Consider the following 25,160-nt stretch of genomic DNA (forward strand, 5'->3'; position numbering starts at 1 on the left):
TGTAATGTTCACCCACTTTATTTTTCTCCCTCTTCTCTACAGGGCCGCCAAACTCCAGGCCAGAGCAGAGTGGTGCGTGCGCCTGCTGTGAACAACTTAACGAAGAAGCCTGGTGTCCACAGTAGACGAGTAGGTAATAAGTCTTGTGGGCAGGATCGATGACAAAAGGAAGAAAAAAAAAAGCAAAACTAAGAGATGAGGACAGCCAAACAGATTCCAGCTAAAACTGATTCAGCTTGCTAATGAATCCACCAGCAAGCACTGAATTCTTGATGCCCCCCTCACTTCTCAAATCAAGTTTAAAAATTGATTCCATGCCAGTTACAAGGGGCAGAGCTGTCACTTACCAGGGAGATTAACTTGCTTTGTTGAATACTGACAGGGAACAGGGAAGGGCAGGACCCACACAGAATACAGAACGCTCTAATTCACGGTGGCCTCAGAACCTGAACTAGGAATGAATGAAGAGTTTATAATTTGTACCAGCATCCAGTCCAGACTGAGGTAAATTTACAGAGTGAACTTAAGGAAGTCCCAAGGCAACATGAATTTTGTCAACTTTGTGGGTCCTTGTGCTTGCCCACACTGGTCAGTCTTTCATAGGTACAGATCCTACTCCTCTAGTGATCAGAGTTCAGGCACTCTCAGTCTGACTGATCAGAAAAGCTCGGGGCCCAAACTTTGAATGATGGCTCTGCCTGCCCTGGAATGTCAGGGAGTTCAGGAGCCTCCTTGGCTCTGTGGGTGGGGAAGTCAGCTGAACTGAGGAAAAGACACCAAGGGTACAAAATGCCAAGTGATGTTCCCTGCTTGAGTAGACATTTTCCCATTTATAGCTGGGGTTTTGGGAAATTTTCTAAACTAACGTCAGATACGTGAACACCATGTTACCTGGCTTGCCGATAACCTGGCATGATTCCACCTAAATACCACATGTTTTGTCCTATGGCTTTAGATGTTATCAAACTGTTTTTTAAATGTGTCTGAAGTAGCCCTCAGTGTCCTTTTAAATGCCACACTGCTTAGCACAGACAATGCCAAGAAAAAGAGTGCTGTGAATGCATAAAATTAGAGAAAATGTAAAAGGCTGCAAACGTGTGTATGTGGGGGGAGGGGAACTGCTGAAAGAAGTGACAGTGCATTCGTTAATTCTTCTGAGTTTTTACAGATTCGTTTGAATATGGACAGAAGATTGGAGGCACCTTGAGAAATTATGGAAGAAATTTACAAATTTGAAAAGTTGCCTAGTGACCCTGTCTCAATGAGATTGTGTTTTGACTGTATTTGAAACTTCCTAAAGAAGAGATGGAGCCCTGGTGGCACCGTGGTTAAGAGCTCCACTGCTAACCAAAAGGTCATCAGTTCAAATCCACCAGCCGCTCCTTGGAAACCCGTGGGGCAGTTCTACTCTGTCCTATAGGGTCACTATGAGTTGGAATCGACTGGACTGCAAAGGTTTTTTTTTTTTTTGTAAAGAGGATAAACACATCATTTATTTTTCCTTCAGCTGAAGCTTTTAATCAAGTTGTTAGGAATGAAGAGTAACAGACTGGGGGTCTCTGTCCAAATCCAGAATCAACTTGACTCTCCTTCTTTCCCTGGGCTATCTGAGTTAAGTAGCTTTCTTCTCTCTGTTCCTCCAGGGAAGAACGATGACAATCCTCCTCTCCAGTTAATTCTTCCCAAGCTTGTTGGAAAGAACCATTAGTTCGTGTTTTATTCTTTATGCCTTTAAGATCTTGGGATGAAATATTCTCTATAAACCACAAAGCCTATTACTATTTTAAGTACCTGCATCTTCCAGGAGAAGGAACGCTGGCTTCCTGCAGGAGAAATAAATGGAGTCAGCTTTCTGGTTGGCACACTGTCTTCAGGAAAAAAAGAAAAAAAGAAAGACACAGATCTTTTTGTTCTATCTACTGCAGAAAATGTGTCCAGATCTCATAAAGCAGAGTACAAATTTCAGAGGAGTTGCAACTTTCACACTCTGTGCTAAACAAATCTTTTTTTTTTTTTTTGGTCCTAAAGAACAAGCTCTAAACACAAAAAGGAGAATATACTAAGGTGTCGACAAAATGCATTTTCGAAGATCTGTGTGGGAAGAAATGTGTTTTTTTCTCTTATTTTAGTGTCTTGTTTCATGACTGTGAAGGAAAGAAGACGACTTTGGCTACCCACATCTCAAATGATATGTGCAGTTCAAGGGAGCACCTGGCACTCTTGAACAAAAGAACATGCAAAAATATTTTGTTCTATTTTCCCATTGTAATCTCTTTTAGAAATTTTTTTTGTCCTTTCCTTTGTGTTCCTGTCAAGATTGACAAGGATCGTGTGTTACCAACTGACATGAAGTTCTTGCTTGAATAATCATGACTAAACTCCAGGATATTTCAAAGTGCGTTATTGACTCTGAGAGCCCATACTAGATTGGATTCTTCTGAATTAACTCTAACTGACAGCATTGGTGAGGTAGTGCTTTTACCCCACATTGCAATCCTCTCGGGTTCCGGCCACATCTCTGATGCTGGTGTCCTCGTCCCAGGGCTGTGATGATACAGGTTGTGGTGCTAAAAAGGCTTCCCCCATTAATGTTACAGAAAACCTCACGCTTGGGAATTAAATGCTGAATCAAAGAGCAAATGGCAGGAAGAAGAGCTAAAAGTTCTTTTTACTTGAAGTAGGTGGCACTATCTTGTTGACCTTGCTTTGGAGTGGACACCAGCTAATGTTGTTGCTGGGGGTGAGATGAACACTTAGAAAGGAGCAGGTGGAGGCTTTCGGTGAGACGTACTGCAATCATATTTCACTTTCAGCAGGTGCTGAGGATCTTGGGAAGAGAGTGTGACAATCTCCGATGAGAGCTGTCGAAAGTGTCATTATGTTGGGATATACTGAACATGAGGCCTTTAGTTGCCTTTCTTCTCCCCAATTGTAAGAGGTGGCTCCAGAAATTCTGTATAGGAAGGGCTTAGAAGCTTTATCTTGTTTGGAAAGCAGGAGTGATGGTGGTCTGCGTGGTAGTGGACTTGCCTGAAGGCTGCATTTGCATAGCAAGCCCATTATTTCTACTTTAAAAACAAACAAACAAGCCCATTTGCTATCAAGTAGACTCCGTCTGACTCGTGGCAGCCCCATATGTGTCAGAGCAGAAGTATGCTCCATAGAGTTTTCAATGGATGATTTTCTCAAAGTAGATTGCCAGGCCTTTCTTCCTGGGTACCTCTATGTGGACTTACCTCTAACTTTTCAGTTAGCACCCAAGAGTGTTAACCATTTTCACCCCCAGGAACTCCTGTGTCTACTTAGGTGATATGTTTTTTTTAGAGTGGCTTGGCTAATTACCCCTCTCCAATCCAAATTAACACTTGGTGATGCCCTTGATTGGTTCTTTGGGGCAATATAATCCTTTTTTTTTTCTTTTTACATCTTGTGCATTCATTTGTAATTTTTTTTTTTTAAGAAGACTGCCTGATTGATGCAAATTTACTGCCCACAGAGTCCATCACAGCTTAGAACCACATTTTAAACACAGGCACACATATGTACTTAACCACCGAATTTAACTTGACTAATATAGGTTGCAATGAGTCGGAATTGACTCGACGGCACTGGGTTTTTTTTCTAGGGTAATGTAGTGGGCTATACCAAACTCTAAACTGACAGAGAATGTTGGCCTGATTAAGTTATTTATAATCATTTTCAGAAGTACTTGTTTTCCAAAGGGTCTGTGCAAAGATCACAATGTTCTTCACAGCATTTTTGCCAAATGCTTTTCTGAAATATACGTTATCAGCTGATTATGAAACCAACCTTTGTAAACAATTCCTAGGAACTATTAGAATGCCCCATGAGCAATTCATAAGAACCACCTTGAACTTTTTTGATGACACGTAGATTACATACTTTTCTATATTAAAGATATAAGAAACCTACTGAGATAAGAGATTCAAATATATGTTGTATGTGTTTTATTCACCAACTTCACGGAAATCTAAATTTCAAATTTTCCTCTTATTTGTTTTCCTTACAACACCTTAGATGCCTCAAGCATTCCAAACGCTTTGTTACCAAACAAATTATGTGTGGGTCATGCAGTGCAGCTCCTTGTCCCTCTCTGGTCCCTCCTGTCTTCCTGTGAGCGCATGCAGCACTATCTCTTGGGAACTAGCCTCAACCTGGGACTCACAGTCATGGTCAAATTATCTTAGCCCCGACTTTGTGTGTTCTGCACTTTATCCTATTTTCTCTCATGTATGTGTTTGTGTGTGTGTGAAGCCTTCACCGAGGCCCTGGACATGTCACAATTGGATGTAGCTAGTCTCAGCTTCAGTGGCAGCTGATTATTCTGTATAGGGCAACCTGAAATTGTTAACTTTTCATCACTTCCCCTACTTCCTTAGGGTATGATGGTGATTTCCCTGTACCATAGTCTCACAATTTGCTTCAGTGACACTCAGAGTTTGTCTTCGATGTTCTTGTTTTCAGTCACCTCTGCAGCTACTATGCAAATTTACTCCATGCATCTCACCACCCTCTTAAAGTCTCCAGTGGTTTGTAACTCACCAGATTTTGTTTTGTAAAACGCTCCTATCCCTACTTTGACTACTTGTAGGGGATTTCCTTTATCTTTAAGCTTCCTGAGTTTAAAACCCCAACTTTTTTCACCTGTCTTTGTTAAAAGAAAGAGTATCAACCTATCCCATTATTTATCATAATATAAATGCTTAGATTTTGTATTTTCTCCTCTATAAATCATTAATATGGCACACTTATACATAATGTCTGCCTTGTGTTGTAAACTCTGATAGTACAGACTGTAAGCATTTTGCACAGCACTGAGCACAATGTAATGGTCACTTAAATGCTTTTGATGACAATGGTGATGAGAATGACAATGTAATGCTGTTCTGGCTTGAAAATATCACATAGATAGTCCAGTACGTCCTTTGTTTTGTTTTCTTTTTTGAGTTGCTCCTCATTCTACAAAGCTGTCGTTCTTCATTAGCAAAAAAGGTTAAAGTTATAGTGTTTAGTGCCCTGCCAAACATTTAAGTAGAATAAAAAGATTTCAATGAGTTTAATGTTAACATGGTGTAATTAAAGCCAAATCTTGAAATGCATTAGGTACCTATTATGTCAGATATTTGATGTTTTTTCCCCCCTACAGGTGAAATGCTCAAATTGTGCTTATAGCAATGTCATTGTCAAGGACAAAAACACACTCACATCACTCAGATGCAAAATGGGCTCTGCAGTGCCCAGTGGTACCCAAGGGCAGAATTCATAAAGTAAAATGAATCACTTATTCAATCCTGTTATTTACAGATGAGGAAGCTGAGGCCCAAAGATGTTATGTGACTTGCCCAAGGTCACAAAGTGGCAGGTCAGTTCTTCCTTGAGAAATGAGAATTGAGGCTCCAGATTGTACTGAAGTGATGACTACTTTTTTACTGTTATTTCTTTCGAGAGTGTAAGATGACTGTTGGGAAAATTGTTTATTTGGTCTATTTCTTGATGGAGTGAAGAAAATATGTGTAAAGTGCAAGAATTTAATTTGTATTTCACGCCCAGTCGTTTTAGGATGCATGGCTTGTTACGGTGCCTATTTTGAGGGCTCAAATACAGAGACAAGGCTGAACTCTCACCATTCTCTCATCATAATAACTGGAATGCGCCTAGATACTCGGCCATTTCTAACCCTGCATTCTTTGAGCTTCCCAGGCCTTCTCTCGTGCATGTGGTATTATGTTTTTTGTCCACAAAGATTTTGAAAAATCAGCAGAGTCCAAGTAGCCCCTGAAATAAAGGCATCATTCAAGGAACAAAGAAGTAGAAGGAGGGAATCCAATTAAAATGATGAAAATCTTTAATTTTTATTTAGGTATACTTGTACGGACACGTGTATATACAAATACAGATTGTATGGGTTTGTTTGTGTGTGTGTTTTTTTTTTTTTTACATTTTCTTTTACGTTTATATAATGTCAGCATTTCAAAACAGCACTCGATGAGTAAGTGCGAAGGAACTGCAAAGCAGGGCAGTACAAGCACAGGACCACACGGAGCTGGACTTCACACCCAGACATACACACAATGAGTGGCTTCAATGGGGTGTCAAGAGTAAGCATGGAAAGTGGATTTTGACTCATGGGTAACCTCCAACATGCCAGCATCTATTAAACTGTACAGACAATGGGAGCAAGCCCATTGTAGGGAGATTTGTCTCACATCTGAGCGGCTCTGGGGCAAATGCATGGGAAAAGCTCAGTGATGCCAAGCCAGAGACAGACCTGCCCATTCATGGCTCTGAGGGAAAATATAATGTGGGAGGAAGGCAAGAGACGAAAAAATAAAAAAGTCAAGGGGAGCCAGGCAAACGGGGGTGTTGGTGGAGGTGGTTTTCAAAAGAAAAACTCATGACCACAACTCTGACAGCAATGAATGGAGGGACGTTTAAGCTATTTTTCTAATTTTTTGGAAAATAATGACTGCCGTTGCCGTTGTCAGAGAAAAACAGAGTTCCTGCAAATCCGCAGGTAACTGTATGCCTCTTCCTTTCACAACGACACAGAGAAACAGCCCCACTTAACCTTCCTAAATTGATTGGTTTGCAACCAATTCCATGCTCAGCTTCACTGATACTGGCAAGACCTTTCCTGGGGAAAAAAGGAAACAGCCCATGAAAACAACCACAAACAGAAAACCAAGCCAAAGTACAGAACTGTTACTAAATTTCCTAAACCTTTTCAAACCAATATGCTGGGGGGAGGGAAAAAAAAACCCATAGGGCTCCAACCTTGAAAACACTGAGGATTAATATTGATCATAAAAGTCATGTTATTCCAGGTCCCAAGATGGTGGAGTCTTGAGATTGGGGGAGTGATGACCACACATGAGTCCTGTATGGAGCAGTGTCTCAGCCATTTGTGACTCTTTTCTCAGCCACGCATACATTGGATGTTTCAAAGCCTCAATGCATGTTTTGTATCCTGAAAGTCTATTGTTCTCACTTACAAAAGACATAAGAATCAAATTAATACTTTATTATCAAACACTATATACAACAGAGGTTGCTAATAATACAGAATTTAAAGAACGCAGTTTTTTTTCTTTTTTTTTTTTAAATGTTTTACTTTCCTCTGCCACCCAAGAAAGTACAGTACAAAACAATAGTCTAAGCTAACACCAACTGTACCTGGCCTATTAAAGGATACACAGTATCCACTAAACAGACAGATCCTTATTTCCCTGCTTCATGTTGCAAAGCCCTTGGCAACCAGGGCAAAGGTTGCTGGGGTTTGACTAACTGGGGCTGAGAGGCAGCTAAGGCTGCCCTTCAGACTTTTGAATTGCTTTTGAAATTAAAAGCTGCTAGCAAGTTGCATCGACATCCTCCTAAGCCCCCAGAGCATTTCAACAACATCAAAAAGAAAAAAAAAAAAGGCCACCAGCACTTTTTGGACAGGATGAGAGCTGTCTGATAGCAGTCAGGTGCTTGAGAACTCAGTGGCAAATGCACTACCTACAATGATGTCACTTATAGGTAGAGACGCACACTGTCCACTGGCGTGGGTAGTCTTGCTATTTTTTACTTGCTTTGCAGTGGCACAATGGTGAAGGAAAGAGGCCTAATTTCATTGTGAAAAAATGAAAGACAATGGCAGAGAGGGCCATGAGTAATTATTTCATCATTTGTTAAGAGACAAATGCTAGAAAAACCACAGAAATCACCATTTCTAAAATGAAATTTAGCACTGCTAATGTAGTTATGACTAACTGGAATCATTACAGGATCATTTGTTTTCCTTGTGGTTATAGAACATGCAGGATTATTTTGGTTCTAACTATTGACCCATTTTAGAAAGTGTCTCTTTTTTCCCCCAACCCAAATCCCACTGGCCCAACAAGCCTGTAGCTATTAATAAAAAGAAGTATTACTGGGTACTACTGAGAGTACTGAGCATATAAATAGTTAAACGAAAAAGGAATCGAATGCTGTGAACTTTTGTTTCAGTGAAATGGTGGTTGCCTTCTGTGATAAGGCTCTGCCACTCCAGAGTAGTTCCTGATGTCTGGAGGGAATTGGACTGATTGTATCTGCAAGGCTGGCAACCCCACTCACCTGGTTCCAAGTGAGAAGAGACCCAGCAGTAACATCCACACCAAACGGATCAGGTAAGCCCAGATGACATTTCAACATGTGTACAACTCTCCAGGGTGCAGTACATTTATAACTGCCTTTCATTCACATATTTTGTCTAATTCAGAACTACTCACGATTCCAAGCAAGTTCTCACTCATGAAGTCTGTCCATAATATGACTCCTCTCCCTTTTTTTACATATACATTTTAAAAAACAAATATATATAAAAAAAAAAAAACCCTTTTGCTGGAATGCTTTCTATTTTTCACATTTTACATGATCATCGTGTTGATTTTGTTTTGAAAGGCATGGTTTCTATTGACATGTGCAATAGCAAAAAAGGCTAGATTGCTTTTCCATTGTCTGATTTTCCCTGTCTAGGCTTTGGAGTTCAATTGTGACAGCCCCACCAGTAGAAAGAAACCCCAAGGCTTGCATTTCCTGGTAATCAACTGTTGGCCATGCTAAGATTCCTTAAACAGGGCAATCCTGCTTTTATGCTTCTTCTGCCCCACCCCCACAATGAAACAAGATAGCCTCCCATATTTCTAAATGTATCAAGGGATACCACTTTTTCTCACAAGTTTAAATAGGACAAGCATATATACTCACTCTCAGCATAAAGTATATCTAAATAATGTATTTTCTATTCTAGTGGATTTTTAAAAAAATATTTTGTTAAAGTCTTTGGGACTCCATCTTGTTTATCTCCCACAGATAAACACATGTTCCCCCTACGCTTTAGGCTGTGTCAGAAAGGGTAAGAATATAAACTCAACAGTTGAATTTTTTTTTTTTCAAACTTTGGAATTTTTATTCCAAATGTCCCTTTAGCCCTCCCAAGTAGTGCTGACTGACTCTCCTAGTGACAGGGGTTTATATCGGGGCCCCTGCAGAGGTGGAGTGAGGAGCAAAACATGGGTTTTCGGGTGGGAGTCGGGAAAAGGCCACAGCTCGCTGGCACTCCAGCAAAGCCAAACTGTCATCTCCTCTGGCTACTGCCACCCTTGCCTTGGTACAGATCATCCCCCAGAGGATTATCCAAAGCTATGCCACTATGCGCTCATCAACTCTGGCTTGTCAGCCTTGGGGAAGGTCACTTTATTCATAAAAATGCCTCTTTGAGTTTCTAAAAAGAAAAGAGTTGTAGCACCATGGTGATCTGTATTCAAAGGAAAAAAAAATCTAGTGTGCACTCTCCAGTCACCAAAAAAAATTAGAGGCACTCACGCATACACACCCCCACCAAACACGTAGTTGTCTTGGTTTTCACACTTGCTCTGTGCAAGCATTCCTGCACCCGACCCACCTCCTTGGGGGGAAAAAAAAGCCTTCTTTTACAGAGCACAAGTTTTGCTGTCAAGAATGCTTTAAGACAGTCATATTAAAGAACCAGTGTCTCAACCTTTTAGAAGCCTGTTCATTTATATCCTCCTAGAGGAAACGGTGTAATATTATATGTTCTTAATACCTCCCCTCTGGACCTGACATGGTGACACGATGCCCCGCACGATCATCTTACAGTTCTGAATGAGAAGGCATAAATATTGTATAGGAGAGCAAAAGCCTCCTGGGCCTAGCCATTGCTGGCTGCATTTGCCGCTATTCCTCCTTGTCCATGTACCGCTGACCCAGGGCGCTCGCGGAGGTGAGCTCTTAGAGGAGAACGCACAGGAGCTGACGAACCACTGGTGTCACTACGACAGTTTGGCATTTTCACCTGGAGTCCATTTAATTTGGAAGGAGTGAGAGACGTCACGGGCAAGGGCTGGGGGTAGGGTGGGGTGAGGGAGGCGGCAACTAGTTTAGCTCCCCTACCCCCAAGTTGTGGCTTAGAATTCAGGCTGAAAGAAAGAAAACAAAAATCTGACATCTGCCAAAAACCAATAACAAGTCCCTTCTTAGGATGAGTAGTTAGGTGGATCTCTGGTGTTCCAAGACCCTGATGTTCTCTGTGACAGGTGACGGGAGGAGACTGTGCTATAACGTCAACAGCAGCGCCAGGAAGAACAGTAGGATTGCCAAAAGGCGGCTGGGTATCCTTGGTGTTTGTGCCGCGTTCTCGCCGCGGGATGGCTCGGCTGACTCATGTACGGTGTCATCTGTTCAAACAGAAAGCACACGTTCCAGTGAGATTTCACATCCTTAATAACTCTCTTGCAGCAGCCTGCTGTTAACAGACCTCACCACCCTCTGCAAAGTCGGGTAATGAACCTTGTGCCACCATTGACTTTCATGTCTGCATAATCACTCATTATTTACAGCAAACAAAGGAGAGGCAGAGAAAATGGAACTTTCTCTGCAATATTAATACTTTGCTTACAAATTATGGAGGAAAAAAGTATGCATACACCATAGCCTTTGGCGTACCAGCTACTTGGGTTTCCTAGCAGTCAGACACACCATGAACAAACTTCAGACGTCTGAATGTGCTTTTTAAACCTAAGACGCAAGGGGAAAGCAAGTAGTACGTTGGGGTGGGAGTAAGGGGGAAAGAAGAGAAGCAGTTAGGCTGGCATATTAGTGGTTAACCAGAACAGGCTGCCCATTTCACACTTTTTAAACGGTTTCATAGGATTAGTGTTGAATGCCTAGTTGTTGGATGCCTAGATGAATTTTCAAATATGAAAAATTAAATGTCAAAATGACAGTATTTTAAATCAACTATACATAAACCTCAATAAACAGGTGTCCACTGGTTCACCTACAATTAGGAGTCAATTATGGCGCTATTTCCCTTACAAACCCTGTATCTCCAGGATTAAATTACTTGAACTTGACTATTTTTATTTTTATCAAGCTGAAGCTTGGCACATAAATTATCAGCGTGGATGCAAATTTTCCTCTAAATAAAATGGATTAAGTGAGTTAAGCTTCTTTTATTTAGCTATAAAGTGTTCTACGAGGCTGCTTCTGACTTTGGATAGCCTTCCTGATCTACGTGATTAACAGGCTTAAGGTAGAAACAGGAACTCTGAAGCAATTAGGACCCAAAGATAGATTAGAGGCTTGTCTGGGAGCCATGCTATGCTCTAGCGTTGCGGTCTTCTTCCCTCCACCTGGTCTAACTTGTGCTTTTAGACTCAGTGATCTTGAATTACATGGTTTTTGGGCCAACAGTACAGCTCTGGGCAGATTTTATTTCAGCATCAGGGGAACTTCCTGCAGGATCTCTGCAATTGTTGTTCCGGATTCACTCAATGGTCAATCAGAGAGAACAGTACCAAGTACAAACAACTCAAATGGTTGTTATCAATAACATAGATCTTTAAAAGATAATCTCTAAATATCCCTAAATGATGCATCTTAAACACCTTAATGATCTATAAAGTATTTTTAACACATTTATATTTTCATACCACATAACACATGACGATGAAGAATGCTTTTCCTTCACTAGGTAGTCACATACTTGCTGTTATTTGGTCTAAAATGGCTACTATTCAAACTCAGAGATTGGCCTCTGCTTCAGATACGCTCATTTGAGATATTTCTGTTCATCATGTCTATTCCCAATTAAAAAAAAAAAAAATAGGAACTAAGAACTATGTCTTCTCAGCCTTGCGTCTTCTACTCTGGAATACTCTAATCGTTTTAGCCCGTCCTCATCTGGAAGCTATGGCACTCCTTTGTCAGGTTTGCTCCCCTTTCCTGGACCTTAGCAATCCTTCATGGAGTGGCTTTAGTTTAGGTGACTAGAAAGGATTAGGAAGCAAGAATGGGAAGATACATGGATGCAGAGGAAAATATAAAGTCTTGCACAATGCAGCCAAATATTTGTGGACTCTCCTCTTTCTCTGCTCCTTTTCAGCCTTGCAAATCTGTTAAATCTGTAGTTAATAGGAGATGGAAGTAAATGCCCTTAACAGCCCTGAAATTAAAATCCAAATCACTTTCTTAGTACCAATATGTTGTCAATCAGAACAATGGAGTGCTTAAAGCTTAATTGTGAAAGAACCATAAACCCAGAAGGATTCCAGAGTTCACTTTGAGACGCCACTTACATTTACACACCTGAAATTACATCAGTTATTGGTTTATTCCCTGTCTTATTTTTAATAACATACTGTCCAATCCTCCTCCTTGTACAGAACTGTACTGCTAAAAGGTATCCAAGTAACACCTGGTGTACTCAGTGTGAGCATGAAGAGGACTCCTTCTGTCCTTGGTCCCTTCAGGTACTCAGCAAGGCCATTCATTGCTGGAGGCCCACTCAGCTCAGGACATGGTGAATCCACCTTGCTGGAGCCCCTAGAGAGGAAAACTTTCATCTTTCATCTAAGTGACACATGAGGCTAAACATGCCTTTCAGCCCTCTAGTTTTAGACAAGATTTAGAATTAGTCTTTATCTAACCAACCAACCAACGAAAATCTGCTACCTTGCCCCCAAAGGTGAAAACCCATCTCACTGGGGCATCTTGGTTTTTTCCTTCTTCCTACAACACACTGGTCTTCACTCAGGATTCTACAAAGAATCCTTTGATGAAAATGAGGCCTCAATGTGGTAGATTCTATGACCCCGAGAGCAAAATGAGAAAATTGCTGTCACCTTGGGTAAATGTGAGCAATTTCAAAATTGGAGGAATTCAAAAGCAAAATCTATCCCAATGGAAATTACACCTAAATTTAGAGAACGCCTTACATTTGTAAAAGAACAAGGCTTGGAAGAAGAAAATGTTCCTTTTTCAAAGCCAAATCAAGTCTTGCCTCCTGGCTACAGGATTCCACAACATGGGATTCAATGGTTAACTGAGAGAACACTAGCAATATTCTGGAGCATATTACGTGGCATATGTCTGCCCTGAGATCATCCTGTATCCCTGATGATAGGAAACTGACAGGCAGAGTGTGCAAGCAAACAAAAAGGACAAATACATTCCAAAGACAGGTGAATTAGTACACATTGCCGAGAGCATGCAGTGGAATCCTTTCAGGCTGGCTGTATTCATAGAGTCTGGGTCTACACCCAGAGCTGGATGAAGGCAAATATTCATTCACTCAACTGTTCAACACAATGGTGAAGAGCTGCAAGTATGAATAAATTTCTAAGGAATAAGGTGAAGTACTCAAATTTGGTATTGCATTGACACTGCCAGGGATTGTAGCTGTACCTTGTCCAACCTCTTTAGTGAAGATGCTCACCAGCAAGCCCTTGAATATAGTCATGCCCGATTCAAGGAGCTGTTCTAGTATATACACTTAGGCACATTCCCAACACACACACACACACACACACAACATTCTGTTTAACCTTTGAAAACATCCATCAGTTACATATGGTTAGGTTTTGGGCTTTTTCCATGCTCAGTGAAAAATGGCCTGTGAAATATGCTTACATCCAAAAGCATCTTAATATCTTGTCTTTTATCATTAGTTGAATTCAAATGTAATTTTCCTAATGTCAGAAAAGTCCTCAGTGTGCCTCTTTATTGCCAGACAGAAACGTGTATCTGTTGTTTCTGAATAGCCTCTAGGTTTCTAGATAGGCAGTGAAGTTTACCTGGAAAAAATGATTACTGGAAAGATATGCTTAGGTTCTGCACTACCTCCTTTGGAAAATCATAAGCCAGGGTAACTTTTATTTCAAACAAGCCTAACTCTGTCAGTCATTCTATTTGTGACTTATTAACAAAACCCAGGAAGTAAAGTCTTCTGTATAAACATCTATATCTCTAATAATGGTAGGATAATCCTACTTCTATACTAATGTTGGGATGGGAATCAAGAGATCTGAGCGTTAAATGTGGATCTGTCCCCAACTCCCTTTGTGGCCTTGGACATATCTACTCAGTCATAAAATGAAGAGTGTAGACCCTGTGGTCTTTAAAAGACAGCACACCTAACTCACGGATCCTCTGGCTGCCCATGTCTTCAAGCTTGGAAGGAATCTGGTACCTTGGAAAGCTACAGGAATGCTTCAGGGTTTCCAGGACAAAATTAAAATGTCTCTTTGTCAGTACTCATTCCTTGCAACTTTCTAAAGTGGCTAACTGATTCTGGGGAGCCACTATGGCCTCTGAGAGCTTATTGTACACACTTCTCATTTACACTCTGGGTATGATATCTGCCTTAAAAAAACAAGAATGCTCGGGGGGGTGGGGGGGGAGAGAGGGAACCCCAAAACTAACTCTTCCCGTCAGTTACAATGTGAAAGTTATTGTTATGTCCCAAGGTACCACATTCACTCAGGGTAATTTTCTCTAAGGCTCATTGACTGTGTTGTCCCTGTAACAATGCTCTGATGACAAAGTGGACCCTCAAAAGCCTTTAATTTCTAGGACCATAAGAAAGAGAAGTCCTACTGTAAACAGACAAAAAAAAAAAAAAAAAAAAACACTGTTTACTTAAGGGGGCTTTAATATTTCTGTGACGAGGAGATAATTTTACTCACTTAAACTTTGATATGCTCATGGAAGATAGGTAAGGAAACCAGAGTGAAAATCTTGAACAGGTGTGGTGAGGAAAGGAAACCACAGGAAGGGGAGCATACAGGAAGGGCATGGAGGCATACCCCTTAAGGAACAACAGGCAAAGGGGCTACCAGACCCTTACAATCAGTATAAAAAAATACAATCAGTATAGTTGTACTTAATAGCCAGACTGAATTTGTAATCAAATGGATAGTTTCCAGGCTTATAAGATCTATAGTATGTTACAGCGTAAATGTTTCAGTGTCTTTGTGGATTTTACATATTTTCAAGGTGATGGGAAAGTTTAGGTGTGTGAAAGTCAGTAATACAGAAATTTTATTTACTCTTAATACTTATATTGCCCCAGTAATCAAGAAACACATTTGGGTCGACAGGCTACTGGTATATTTGTGGAAGTAGCAGATGTGTGCATTTGGGGAGTAAGGAGGAAGCATGGCCGTCCTCCATATCATTTGCTATGGGCAAAACAGCACAGAGAATATTTGAAATAAAGTGAAGTTCTTCAGATCATTTCATGATATGTGTAGATTTCTAGAGAAAATTCAGTATGTCAAATTAGTTGCTATATTTTCGTTAGTGTTCAATATGCAAGAGTTGCAATACTTTTATTCATAGATTGGGCATAACAAAAAAAATTCTTATAAACATAAACAGTAGATATTTTTTCTATCTTACATGGTAACAGATCCTTTAATATTCACAGCGATTTACCAACATGCTCTGAAGAAATGGGAAAAGGTAGTGAGATTTTAGCATTCTGATGAGGCTTCTATACTAGGTTAATGCATTTTATCAAACCCATGTCCAAAAAAAGAAAGTTGTATTTTATCTAACATGCATTACACAAAGCTACTGGAGTAATGAGGAAGAATATAAGTAATATCAGCATTGCTAGCAATGAGCAAAAGCAGAGCAAGTCTAACATGCAAACATCCAGAGAGGAAGAAAGGAAAAAAGGACTGAAGCACCAGAGAGATAGATGCATTTGTTAAAAGAGATTCTCTAAGCATACTAACCTGCTGGTTCTAATGAATTTTCTACTTTGTCGTTAACATCGAAAACACGATCATGAACACCTATAGTTTTCATACAGCTATCTATAACGAAAATAGAGATAACAGCCAAATATGTTAGTGAAGACACCCTTCAACTCCCATTTCTTTCTTTTTTTCTTTCTCTCTATTGTTTTCCTTTTATTTATGTAGAGATTGTTTCACAATCAATGGCATGTATCCAAATGCCAATATTATTCCCATTTGCTATGCATGTACAACAGTCTAAGAAACAACAAGTTAGCAACTGCTGTGTACTTAAATAAAAGCATCATGAAGAATGATGAGAAAAAAATACGATGAAAACTAAAACATGGATGTTGATATATCAAACAGATACGACACAGAATTTAACAGTAAAAAAAAAAAAGCTCCACCACTGTGAACCAGACCAGACAATAAAGCATGCACACAGTGAAGCCACCCTCGAAGCTCATTCTACTGAACTTACTTGTTGGTCTCACAAAGACTTTGAGCTTTAGACAGGACCTTCTTCCATTATCTGGGATTGCAGATGCTGTGGGTAAAACAGAGAGGAGAGAATAAGACTTCATTATGCTTCATTTTCAAATCCAAATGGTCTAATAATAAAACGGGACCACAGCAACATACTCTTAATTTTTACCAGAGGTAAAACAAACAGTGCTTTTCAGATTGATACAGACTTATCTAGAAAGGGCTACTTTCCTATTCCTCCCTGTTCTTTTCAGTAAAGACACAGGCATGTAAGGATGAGGGTCATCTGTGCAAAAATATTCTGGATTTTTATTTCAAAGCCTCTTCCCTTTAACTTGATCTGTTATCAATTTTCTGGAAATCAAAAAGATAATGCTTGAGTCCTGCTTTCACAGAGCTCCTCCTCCTTTGCTGTAGGAGAAGGGGCCTGACAGAAGCTCAAGGTGAAAGTGCTGGCAAAAACCAGTAACAGATAGTTACAGGGCAGACTTGAACATGACCTATTTCTGCTGGGGAAAGCAGAGTTTCGTCTGTCCTGAAAGCTTGTCTGTCAGTGCTTTGCAGGTAATTCAATTAGAGGTTTTACTCAGAACTTGGCTTCACATTCTATATGACTAAACCGAGCCTGGCAACTTCCATCATGCTATTATAAGTACAATATGCTATTGAAAAAGTACTATGTTGCAATGTTCTTTCCTTTTTTTTTTTTTTTTAACTTGCCACAGAGAAGGATGGAGTTAATAAAACGGGCTTACCAAAACATGACAACATGTTTCAAGTTATAAATCATTTGAGGAAGAAACTTTCTTCTCCTCTTCAAGATAGTAAGACTGCAAACCTTCCCTACCTTTGAAAGATTATCTCCCCCTCAGTACATACAGGGCAATGTCAAAAGGATTCCCAGGGGCTGCAGGACCCTTCACAACCACACGTGCTTACTAATGCATTCTAGAAACGACAAAAATTACAGAAATGAGGGCTGCATGCCTTCCTCTCTCTGTGTTTGCTTCAAGTGGCTTCTTTGTTCAGGAAAACAGATGACATCAATCAAAACGCACATGGCTCACAAATTAGTTTTGTAATACCCTCAGTGACAGAGAGGACCGGGTGTTTGGTGTGCCTTCTCTCTCTTTTATTTTTATCCTTTATTATTCCTCATGGGAAACCCAGAAAATGAAAATGCTTATTTTGCAGGTGAGAGGATCAGGACACAAAACTCTAAACCACTTTTATATGAATCTCTTCATCTTTTAGACTAGGATCCAAATCTACGTAGACATCCTGGAGGAGAACTTACAAATTCACCACCACCTAAAACACACTAAGCAATAAAGGACCCCCAGTGTTCCTATCCAACATCTGATGAAAACTCTTAATTTCAAGACAAAAGTACACAGAAATGAAGTTTTCGGCCCTCCCCATCCCCCCTGGCTGCTCTGACAAGCAGTTAAGAAGTGCTAACAGCTGGCTTTGCTGTAGGCTTTCATTAAATCAAAGTTGGAAAAACTCCCTCTACTGACATTTACAGTAACTGGTGTGTTATTTAGGGCACAATATTTGCACTCTGTGGTTTGATCCAGGAAATGGTGTCCTTCCTGTGGACCCTAACTGCAAACGTGCATGTCACAAATACAGTACACATAGGTGGCTCCAACTCATTAGCAAAACCATGGGTTCTTCAGACAGCTTATGTCATACTCATGGGAGGTGGTGTGAAAAAGTGACACATAGATGTTTACACTGCCATTCTATGGATTTCTGAGCTGAGATGAACCTACTTCAAGCCTTGCGAACTTGATTTGCCACGTGCAACAGCTGAATTTTACAGATGATACTGCAAGATGTAACAGGCTGAAGGCAGGGTCAAATGTTTAATTGTTTTAGTGGGGGCCTTCTTGGATTTACCACACGTCTTTCATATTTCTGGTTAAGAGAAATCCCGTAAATCCAGGACATAAAAAACAATGTAGGGCACAGTGGAATAACTAAACTGCAACAATGATAAGCTGCTCAGGAAATATCCAAATTCTCCCACCAGCAATCGAGAAGGGACAATTCACCTCAGCTCCTGGATGACCTATATTCTCCTTCTGTGAATTAAAGATATAAAAAACATTTATGTAAAAAATGAAATAAAATCCTCTCTTCCTCATCAACATTCCTCATTACTTCCTCGTCTCTTCTCTGTCACCACAAAAGTTGGAACGATGATAATGTGACTGACACCTTGTGATTCTGTGTGGCTATTATACCGTAATCCTCAGAAAGAAATTACGAACAAAGAATACACTCACATTACACGGTTACACGACACAGGATTACATCCGACAGGGTGATTTCACAACTTCGCTTTTGAAATCATGGAGTAAACTCTTAACTCTTTGAGCCAAACTGACAGGTGTGCCTTGCTAGGTGAATTTAACTTGAGTTCTTTATTTATCAAGTTGAAAAATAAAACTAAAACCTCAAAATATAACCTTTTCCACAGATCAACAATTCTTCATTTTTATGAAAGGTTTAAAAAAGTGAGAATGTAGTTTTACTTCATGCGATATTTAAGGTTTCTTCACCCCATATCCCTGGATTGACAAGCACAAGGTGAATTTATACCACTTAGAAATGTAGATTATTAATTATTCGTAATACTTAAAGATATAAGATAATACAAAAGTGCTTTGCTGGCCACAAGTAAAAAAAACAAAAACCAGAGGGTCAAGTATTAAAATCCCAAAAATAACTAAGGAATTGAAAAGTGTAATATTCGTCCAAGTAAACTTACAAAGAAAATTTTCTCAAGATCAAACATGAGCAAACAGTGTCAGAATTGAGAATGGAAGTGAAGGAGAAAAAAACTAAAAATGGGCCAGGTCTTTATCAGCAGGTAAACCCTGGTGGTGTAGTGGTTAAGAGCCAAGGCTGCTAACCAAAAGGTCGGCAGTTCGAATCCACCAGGCACTCCTTGGAAATCCTGTGGGGCAGTTCTACTCTGTCCTACAGGGTCGCTATGAATTGGAATCGACTCGAGATGGCAATGGGTTTTTTTTTTTTGGTTGTCAGCAGGTAGGTAATATTAATCCCTGTGATTCCAGAGACATCTCACTTTATAATGACCAACAGTATCTTTATCTTAGTTACCATAAAATTTATGTTTAATTTCTTGTGCTGCTTTCCTTAGAAAAGTAACAGTCACATTAGAAAAGCGACAGTGAATAATTACCAACATGCATTATACATTACTGCGCTTCAACCATCAAACACTTTTAAAGTTCCTACTATGTGTCATATTCTTCATTAGATGTTGTGGCTAAAAAGATGTAAAAGACATATCCTTTCTGCCCTTGTATTGTGCTTATTCCAGCCTGTGATTATAAATACGAACAACAGTTGAGAGCACCCGGAGGGACTGGTGTGATAATTCATGTTTGCATGAAGAACCAGCAAAGCTTTCTTTGGGCATTGAGAGATTATCTTTGGGAATCTGAAGGTGTCCCAGACATGTTTATCAGAGGGAATTTCATCAGAGGTTTCACAGGTCCTCCATAAACCATCCAATAGCAACTTCAGCAAAAGAGTTAAAATATTTCACCCATAAATTTCCAAATTGGACCTTTAGCAACCAAAAAGGGGCATTAACCTGTAGTAGGTGGATGATAGCCACAACAATGCACTGGAGCATACCACCGACGACGAAGATAGCACAGAACTGGATGTTTTGTTCTGTTACGTGTAAGGTTGCCATGAGTTGGAGCTGACTCAAGGGAAATTAACAACAACAACAAGCAAAGAAAATCTAACCCTGGAATCTTCCTATAAAGAGTCATGGACTTTTCAATACAAGTTAATACAATACAATTCAGTACAATACAAATTAAAATGAGAAACCCAACTCATGCTTTAAACATTAGTCCCATAAACCAAACTCACATCCTTTCACTCAGTTTACTGCTGAAAATGTACGTTTGGAATCAGAAAGCTAGAAGGGGGGATATAGGGACCATTAAAACAAACAAAACCTCACATTCCAATATCTTAATAGCAACTCTATAAATCAATCCATAGGGCCCCTTCCCTCTAATGATCTGCAAAGTACCAATTAAAATCTTGCAACACATAATGAAATACAAACTGGGGGCCCTCTGGCTCTCACATTTAGAGTACTATGCTAATAATGCCATGAGGAGCCCTAACTTCAGCCATTCCTGAAAACTTGTTCCTTGATCTCCTGGGGCTTAGGTGAACAGGGTTTAGCACTCACCAACCAACTTGGTACTCAAAGGGGACCACATTCAATGCCCCACATCAGTACTTCTAAAAGCTGTATTTAGCATTATTCATGCTGCAATTGACTACAGGTCTATCACCCTGACATAGCACGATAAAAATGGCATCATGCTTGTGGTAGGCAGTTTGTGGCACAGCTCCAGGGGCGAATTACACAATAAGCAAGGTAAACTTGTGCTTACCTTGCTCACTGGGTAATCTGTACCTGTCAGGGATTCTAAATTTAAAAGAGGATTTTATTCTGTAGGAAGGTGCCGTGGGGTTGGGAGAGAGACAGACGCCAGCATATCTAGCAGAATGCTTCATGTGGTGAAAAATGTGAATTGTCCACTACAGATGAACTAGTAAGGAAAGTAAGCACCGTGCTTACCTTGCCTATTAAGATAATCCATCCCTGCACAGCTCCTTGTATTCATGCCCTTGTACAATCCAATCCCCTTCACTTGAGAGTAGGTTGGACCTAGCGATTTGCTTCTAATGCACAGAACACAGCATGAGCGATGGGATGTCACTTCCATAATTAGGTTACAAAAGACTGCGGCTATCTCCTTGCCAGCATTCTCTCTCTTGCTTGCTCCTGAAGCAAGCTGCCATTTTGTGAGATGCTCTACAGAGAGACTCATAAGGCAAGGGGTGGAAGGAGGTTTCCAGTCAAGAGCTTGAAAGGAACCGATGCCTTAGGCCAACAACCTGCGAGGAACTGAATCCTGCTCAGTCTAGCCTTAAGGTTCTGCCACATTGTTGAGGGACCTAGAACCGGAGGGCCCAGCAATGCTGTACTTGGATTCCTGACCCACAGAAACTGTGACATAATAAATGTTGTTGTTTTAGCCACCAAATTGGGGGGTGATTTATTACTCAAGCTCTGGAGCCCTGGTGGCATAGTGGTTACGAGCTATGGCTGCTAAAAGGTCAGCAGTTTGAATCTACCAGCCGCTCCTTTGAAACCCCATGGGGCAGTTCTACTGTGTTGCTATGAGTTAGAATCGACTCCACATCAATGGGTTTGGTTTTTTTTGTTTTTGTTACTCAAGAGCTAACTGATACAATGCTGTATACAGACAAATCTGTTAAATCAAAGGCTTCCCACGGCAGACTTCAGACCTCAGGACTATGGCACGAAGACTCCTCTGCTGTGGACAGCGATGCCCTTGCTCCCAGAGCTGCTCATTGCTGATTCTGCTGCCCTGTCTAAACAACTGGAGCCCTTACTTGTTTACATTGCAAGCTACCGTTACACATCCACTTAAAATACATCTTGAAGATGGAAAATTATAAACTGCTGTTGAAGAAATACTACCAGGCGTATCTATGTGTTCTTATGCCAGCATTTAAAAACTGTTTTTCATTTTCCTTCCCTTGCAACTTCAAGTTTGTTTTTTGCTAATGTAGCCAACCTGTACTATTCCTTTGCAATTAGCATGTCTCACTTTAACTCCAAATTGCTGGGTGAACCCAAATGTGTTTTGATACAAAATGGGAACTTAAATCTTAAGAGAGAACACTGCCTCAAATACGAAAAATGGAACACAAAGGTGAGCTTTAAAAACATGTAAAATAAAAATTGTTAATATAAGTTAAAATTTATCTTAGCGTAAAAAACTATCGGTTATCTTTTACATAGACCATTAAAATAAATATATATGTCATCAGATTTCAAGCAACTCAAAAGTTCCCCAGTAATCGAGGTAACATTTTTCTTCATGAAGAAAGAACCAAATATTTAGCAGGAGGGGGCCAAGACTCTTGCACTTCAAGCCTTTCTATTTATTTCACATTTTCAGGCCAATACTGTACCGATTAGTCAACCCTAGCATTTCTGCCTAACCTAATCTCACCTCAAATCTTAATTCTAAAAGCCAAAATCCTTCTCCTTTTCTGGCCCCATGACAATCTGGGTACTTTGGGAAGTTTTATTTTTAAGAACGGTCAGCCACTTTCTTCTCTTCAAAGAAATGAGTGTGTGGGGGAATGTTAAAAATTCAGTTTTCCATTATGTTTGCCACAGGCAATATTTCTCAATTTGTGCTAGTCTAAAGAAAAGATAGGCTATTAGTTGTTAGCAGAGACCCGTTTTTCCCCTGTAGGTTTTTCATGTGATTTAACGTACAGCACAAATATATGCAAATTAGGCAGGTGAAGGTGGAATTAAACATTAATATGCTTTCTCAATAAATGCTGAAAAAATAAAGCCAATTTAAATAAATGGTCCTACTGAAATGTCTCCCAGAACTTAACGAATCAATAAAATCCATTTTGTGTATGTTTTTGGGTTTTGGGTATGTTGATAGAGGGTGGGGAACAGAAGAAGTGGTGGTAAGAGGACAGAGATTAACCAAAGCCATCTGGGCTTCTTGGGAAATGGTTACCAGACCCGTCAGAAAAATTCTTAAAAAGTCAGACCTCTGGTTAGGAAACAATATGCTGGCAACAATTTGCAACTGGCTATTAGCCTTTTTTTTAAAGCACCCCAAGCACTTAGTTTTCGTATGAAGAACAAAATCATCAGCTAAATTATGATGGACCAAATCTCACCATTCTACCTTTCAAGATTTAAAAGTCACCTGTATTGATTACTTGTTCAAGGCTCCCAGTTTATCAAGCTTACATCTTAGGAGCAGCCACAACAGCTGGCTAAATTTGCCAACACATTTCATCTTTTGCAGCCCACAGTGTCTTAAGAGTTAAATCACTTAGCAGGTTAAGGTCAAAGCCCCAAATGTAAAAACTGGACACGAAATTACTGAGTAATGGTGGAAGCCCTGGAGAAATTAAAAATATCGTGTAGATATTTGACACTTTGCTGTGGTTCTGGGGATATGTTTCTTTTAAAAAAACCAGTGGGGGAAAAAAAGAGGGGTGTGTTTCCCATAATATAACAAGGATAGAGAAATGTACTCCATAAGCTAAAACTTGGTTTCAACAGGGAACAAACAATTAAAGTTCAGGGCAAAGGAAGTGAAATAAGTTCCAGCTGTGCAGCCTCAGACAAAAAGACAAAATGGGAGGTACCACCCATCCAACCCATTACCCGCCCCCCCCCATCTCTCTACCCCCTTAGGCAAAATTCTCACTGCAAACGGTAACTTAAGTATTATTTAAATTCCAGCAGCTAAGCCTCAGTAGGTCAATTACTTTTTCTTAGCAACCTCAAATAAATGACTAAGGACAAGTTTCTTTCCACTGATTTCTAAGAATAAACAAATAGGAAAGTATCATGCTTTTATACACATTTATTTGAAGTGTGTGCAAACATTTACTCTTTTAAAGCTCCATGACAAGAAACTCATTTCTTCAGCTTACTGAAGAAGGGTAGGATTTGTCCCATATACTTTGATATCTATTAAGGTCTAACCAAAAAGTTGTCTGGATTTTGAGAATGTTTTTAAAATTTCCTCTACAAGGAAGCATTTCTAAATGTATCTTAAAAAAACAAAGTAAATCAGCATAAGTCTCCAATTCTGAATCTAGATGTTACCTAGTTCTTTTCAGTAATCCAGTCACGTAGACACAGAAAGCAAGACAACATTTAGATATCATTTTAATTCTTAACAAAACCCTGTTGTTGTGTGCCGTCAAGTCAATTTAGGCTCACAGTAACCCCATGTGACAGGATTTCCTTGGCTGTAATCTTTATGGAAGCAGATTGCCAGGTCTTTCTCCTGAGGAGCCATTGGGTAGGTTCAAAGTGCCAACCTTTTGGTTACCAGCTGAGCCCTTAACCATTGGGCCACCAGGACTCCTTAACAAAACTCTACATACAAGGAAATATAGCTAAGTTTCTTACTAGCTACACACACATACACACACACATATGTGTGTATGTATTTTTTAAAGAACCTCCTCGAACATCTTAGAATGGCTAAACCAAACAAACAAGCAAACCCACTGCTGTTGAGTTGATTTCGACTCATAGTGACGCTACAGGACAGAGTAGAACTTCCCCATAGGGCTTCTAAGGAGCAGCTGGTGGATTCAAACTGCTGACCTTTTGGTTATTAGCAGCTATAGTTCTTAACCATTGCACCGCCAGGGCTCATAAAAACTAGTGTAACTATTTTCTGAGATCAGGGCTTGCCTGATGCCAAACGATTTAAGTGTCTATTCCACTCCAATGGTTCTTTCTTGTTTGTAACAATTTTGGTGAATTTAGTCCGCTGCACAGTCCTAGTGGCCCAGCGGTTACGTGCTTGGCTGCTAACTGAAAGGTCAGAGGTTTGAACCTACCAGCCACTCTGCGGGAGAAAGACATGGCAGCCTGCTTCTGTAAAGATTTATTGCCTTGGAAACACTACGGGGCAGTTTTACTCTGTCCTTAAAGGGTTGCTATGAGTCAAAAAAGACTCCATGGCAATGGGTTTGATTCGGTTTTGACTAGGTGGCTCAAATGGTTAACACACTTGGCTGCTAACTGCCAGGTTGGCAGCTCATGTCCACCCAGAGGCTCCTTGGAAAAAAGGTCTGGTGGTCTACTTCTGAAAAATCAGCCACCGAGAACCCTATGGAGACTATTTCTACTCTGACACACATGAGCTGGAATTGACTTGAGGGCAACAGTTTGGTTTTTGGTTTGGACCAGACAGGTGAGGGGTAATGCCATTTCACTGGAAGAATCCTTGCCTTCCATCCAGAGACCTGGGTTCAATTCCTGGCCAATGCACCTCATGGGCACCCCCACTGATGTGTCAGTGGAGGTTTGTGTGCTGCTATGCCGCTGAACAGGTTTCAGCAGAGCTTCCAAACTAAGAGATACTACAAAGAAATGTCTGGCGATCTTCTCCCAAAAATCAGCCAATA

The 25,160-nt window shown here is 40.2% G+C and overlaps 1 protein-coding gene across 3 annotated transcripts in view; it reads right to left on the reverse strand.

Annotated features, from left to right (window-relative positions):
• Window positions 1-7,106: 7,106 nt before the first annotated feature.
• The window catches only part of EFNA5 (ephrin A5), a 317,761-nt gene continuing 299,707 nt past the window's right edge, over window positions 7,107-25,160 (reverse strand). For 2 of the 3 annotated variants that reach the window (XM_049857865.1, XM_049857861.1), the window contains 3 exons: window positions 16,078-16,143; window positions 15,591-15,671; window positions 7,107-10,244 (listed from right to left, as the gene is read on the reverse strand). In XM_049857865.1, the coding sequence (XP_049713822.1) occupies window positions 10,123-10,244; window positions 15,591-15,671; window positions 16,078-16,143 (269 nt within the window). In that variant the 3' untranslated portion in view covers window positions 7,107-10,122. The remainder of the gene's footprint in view (window positions 10,245-15,590; window positions 15,672-16,077; window positions 16,144-25,160) is intronic. The other variant, XM_049857869.1, reaches the window with a different exon arrangement.

This window comes from Elephas maximus, chromosome 2 (assembly GCF_024166365.1).
Source record: "Elephas maximus indicus isolate mEleMax1 chromosome 2, mEleMax1 primary haplotype, whole genome shotgun sequence".
NCBI lineage: Eukaryota > Metazoa > Chordata > Mammalia > Proboscidea > Elephantidae > Elephas > Elephas maximus.